General features: G+C 37.2%; 1 protein-coding gene across 1 annotated transcript; it reads left to right on the forward strand.

Annotated features, from left to right (window-relative positions):
- Positions 1 to 1,431: 1,431 nt before the first annotated feature.
- Positions 1,432 to 4,189, forward strand: LOC141608693 (receptor-like protein EIX2). Its single transcript, XM_074428036.1, has 2 exons — positions 1,432 to 2,356; positions 2,787 to 4,189. The coding sequence occupies exons 1-2, from the start codon at positions 1,432 to 1,434 to the stop codon at positions 4,187 to 4,189; spliced, it is 2,328 nt and encodes a 775-aa protein (XP_074284137.1).
- The last annotated feature ends 524 nt before the right edge of the window (positions 4,190 to 4,713 follow it).

The raw sequence follows: 4,713 nt of genomic DNA on the forward strand, positions 1-4,713 counted from the left end.
TGATATTGTTACTACATTCATCGGTCTAGAACAAATACTCCCTCTGTCCCATAGTAGTTTTTTTTTTTCCTGGATTTCATAATTATGAAGAGTCTAAGACCACCAACTCCCACCAAGGTGTAAATAAAATGCAAATGAACACACATTTCAATCATATTGTTAGGGTGCAAATCCATGTCCCACATCGGTAAAATAAAGATGGAAGATTATTTTTATAAGTGTCTACAAAATATAACAGTACGAGGCTTTTTGGTAAGGAGCCCAAGAGTAAACCCATTAGGACTTGGCCCAAAGCGGATAATATCGTACTATTATAGTCTTTGGACACAAATGTAGCAGAGGCCCAACACAAGATATTCACGCTTACAGTAAAAAAAAGTACTAGGACACGGCGTATGTTTGATTCTTTGGCCAGTTGGAATCACAGATGAGAAGAAAACAACTCACATTTAGATTTTAGTGTTTAGGTTTATAGTGACAAGGAAGACTTGTCTTTCGACGTAATTCTTAAGTCCGTAGACTTGAATAATTAAGAAATTTCTTCATTATTTAATATTGAAAAATGCTATGACTAATCCTAAAAATGGCATATTTTCTAGTATAGCTTAATTTAAAATGACTCTCACACTCGAATAAATAGATATTAAGACCATATACATAGTCGTTTGAAATAAGACGATATTGGGCAGCACTAATTGAAAAATGATTTCAGGGACTTGTCTTTGAAAGTGATATCATAGTCGTCTTTGTATTTGAATGTGATGTTCACGGAAAATTTGTTAGTTTAAAAGTCTTATTAATGCAGCCCACGTATGCCTGCTTAGACCTGGCAAAAGCAACCCGATCTGAAGTGACCCGACCCGAAAAAATTGATCCGAGACCCGACGTGACCCGAACCACATCACCCGAATGTGACCCGAAGACCCGAATAAACTCGACCCGACCATGACCCGAGCTATCTTGACCCGCACAGGCCCGACCCGAAAATGACCCGATCCGAAACCACCAAACCCGAAAATGACCCGACAAAATATAACTCTAGTTGAACCGAAAATACTTGAAATGGCTATTTATCTATTATTCATTGACCCGAAAACGATCCGACCCGAACATGTTTAGACTGTGAATTTTGAAATAATTTAAAGAAAATTTTACAAAGGTGAAAATAGAAAAAGTAGAAGATATAAATAATTTATTTTTTACCGAAATAAACCAAGGACACTGCGTTGGTTCTTCGTAGGCTTTCGTAAATCTTAACAATATTCAATCTATATTGAATCTATTGCGTGAGCATCTTGTAGTAGTAATAATGCTGACTATACATACTCTATCCCGTCATACACGTTTGTGATTTGTTCAACTTTCAAGTTATATATAGACTTGCTCCCGACTAACAGCTTCATAATTCAAAACTAATTCATCAACCACAAAATGAAAACACTGTATCACCTTGCCCTCATTATACTTTCATGGCTTTTACTGTCTCCTTGTATATATCACCCTACCCTCCGTCGTAACCGTACAAATAACATCCAATGTATCGACAGTGAGAGGGATTCCCTTCTCCAATTCAAACATGGTATTACAAACGATACGTGTGGGCTGCTCACTTCCTGGGAGAGCCACACAGACTGCTGCCAGTGGGGTGGGGTGCTTTGTAGTAATATCACCGGTCATGTCGTCTCGCTAAGTTTGGAAGGGAACGGAAATGATATTCCCGATTTTCCATGTCTAAAAGGTAAAGTGAGTCCTTCTCTAGGTGACTTGAAACATTTGGAACATCTGAACTTAAGCTATAATAACTTTCATGGGGAAATACCTCATCAGTTGGGTAATCTGTCTATGTTAACAACTTTGGATTTAGATAATGCTTATACTGATATTCCCGTGCAAAGGTTATCATGGATTTCTCGTCTATCTTTGTTGAGATATCTTGACTTGAGTAATGCGAATCTTAGTCTAATCACGAATTGGATTCCAATTGTTAACAATTTACATTCATTACGTGTTCTTCGTATGGATGGATGTGAACTTTCAAATGAAATTCCGTTGTCAATTTCATATGTTAATTCCTCCGCCACTCTCCATACAATAAGACTTTCTAATAATTATTTCAACAGTTCAATTTTTCAGTGGTTGTTCAACTTGCCTAGAATCACTACCCAACTTGTACATCTTGATCTTTCCGAGAATGCATTTCAAGTTCCTATCCCAAGTGAATTTGAGAATTTTCACTCCCTTAAGTATTTCTCCCTTTCTAGTAATTCATTTCAAGGGAGTGTTTCCAAAATCATTAGTAATTTATGCAACTTAGAACAACTCCACTTAGGGCAAAATAACTTCACTGATGAGCTAGGTAATGTTATCCAATCTTTAGTTAAGTGTAATAACAAAGCATTGTTAGCAATGCGATTGAGTTTTAATCGTTTTTCGGGGGCAAATCCCCGATGATATCGGTTCATTATCCTCTTTGAGAGAATTATACCTTAACAATAACCAGCTCAAAGGTGAGATCAGTCCGAGTATTAGACAACTTACCATGCTTGAGATATTGGATGTTTCCTACAATTCTTTAGAAGGTACTCTTACTCATACTCTTTTTTCAAGTCTCGTAAGTTTAAGTGCACTTTCCTTGGCAGATAACCCGAGATTAAGCATTGAGGAGGATTTTATTCTTCCATTTAAGCTAGACGTAATTCTATTGCGATCCTGCAAGTTAGGCCCATGATTTCCAAAGTGGCTTCAATTTCAAACAAATTTCTCGCTCCTTGATGTTTCAAACACAGGCATTTCTGACAGCATTCCCATTTCCTTCTGGAACTCATTGTCACCAAATCTTCAATACTTGAACATGTCCAATAATCGGTTTTATGGAAAGCTCCCAAGTTTGCCAGCTATATCAAATGCTTTTGCAATAGACTTAAGTTCAAATTTATTTGAAGGTGTCGTACCATCAGGCTTCGCAAACACTGTTTATTTATACCTTAATGATAATAGGTTTTCTAACTACTCTAATATCTTATGTCCCAAAACTGAAAGCATTTTAGAAAAGCTTGACTTGTCAAATAACTTATTTTCTGGGGAGCTTCCAGATTGTTGGATGAATTTTAGCGGACTAGTAAGTCTACACTTAGAAAGTAATAATTTTTTTGGACAAATTCCAAAATCCCTTGGTACCTTGTTGTATCTTGATTTCTTACACCTACATAACAATAGCTTTTCTGGACCATTTCCGATTGGTTTGGAGAATTCGACTTCCTTGACGATACTAAATTTAGGATACAATTTATTTAGTGGCACAATACCTCTATGGATTGGTAATGCTGCCCAAAGTCTAGGTGCTCTTATCCTCCGGGAAAACCATTTTGTTGGAGAGATACCTGAAAGTATATGTCAACTCAACAATCTCCAAATATTAGACCTTGCAATTAATCACCTCTCAGGTGTAATCCCCGATTGTATTGGTAATTTTACGACGATGGAAAGAACAGAAAACACAAGACTGGATTTTTTAACTTCTTACGAAATATTATTTCTTGATGATTATGACGATTTTGAAACTGGAAATGAAACAACGATTGTACCATGGAAAGAGGAGGAGGAAGGGTTCAAAGAAACGTTTCGGTTTGTTAAATATATTGATCTTTCAGGTAATGAATTGAGGGGGGAAATTCCGTATGGAATATCAATTCTTAATGGACTCGAATCCTTGAATTTATCAAACAACAAATTGAGTGGTCACATTCCCTTTGAAATTGGAAACCTTACGGCTTTGGAGCTTCTTGATTTGTCAAATAACCACCTTACTGGAGAATTACCTACAAGCCTTGCCGACGTTACTACTCTCGGAACGATGAATGTGTCGAACAATCACTTATCCGGGGAAATCCCAATTAGCACTCAGTTGCAGAGCTTTAATGCTTCATCATATGCTGGAAACGAGGGACTTTGTGGCGCACCACTCCCAAGTTGTTCGAAAGATCAAGCGCCTTCCAATGTACCCAGCGGAGATAATACTAGTGTTCGAAACAAGGATGACGACTCTGTTTTTTTCCTCGGATTGTACATAAGTGTGGTGCTTGGGTTTATCGTCGGATTTTGGGGAGTTTGTGGCACTTTAATTATCAAAACATCCTGGAGGTATGCCTATTTCCAATTCCTTGACAACATCAAAGACAAGATCATGTGAATAAGTTAAGGAAATTATAGCAAAAATGTCGTTTCATTCATTATTGTATGATATGTAACCGTGTATTTTAAGCGAGTAATATTTCCACACTCACGCACCCAGTGTCTGTACCATATGTAAGCACCGGAATTCCGATGAGTAAATGCACTGTTCGGCGGTAGAGGGGTGATGGTGTTTTAAAATACCGCAAGCGCACAGTGTGTTATAGGATTTGGGGTCGAATCCACGAGGAGCAAGTAGAGTACTAATCGTTATAATTCAACGGTTTAGCTAAGTCTAGTAAAATTGATGTTTGGATATTATCTAACAACTAGTCTAATGAACGAGAAGTAAAATAAACTAAGTAAATTCTAAAATAAAGAAACAAGCAATTGAATACGGTTTTTATCAATTAAAGAAAGGCCTAAGATCTGATCAAGCCCTTAACAATGAGTCATAGTGGCAATTAGTCAATCAACAAGTAAAATGGGTTCAATAGGGTCAAGAGGGATAATGCTAGCTAAACTAACCACCCAACCCTCCCG

This window comes from Silene latifolia, chromosome 10 (assembly GCF_048544455.1).
Source record: "Silene latifolia isolate original U9 population chromosome 10, ASM4854445v1, whole genome shotgun sequence".
NCBI lineage: Eukaryota > Viridiplantae > Streptophyta > Magnoliopsida > Caryophyllales > Caryophyllaceae > Silene > Silene latifolia.

What these genes read in the sequence shown, in the direction of transcription:
- LOC141608693 (XM_074428036.1), top strand. Translation starts at nt 1,432, where the DNA reads ATGAAAACACTGTATCACCTTGCCCTCATTATACTTTCATGGCTTTTA. An exon ending in TAACTTCACTGATGAGCTAG is followed by an intron (nt 2,357 to 2,786) that starts GTAATGTTATCC and finishes TTTCAAACACAG; the next exon opens with GCATTTCTGACAGCATTCCC.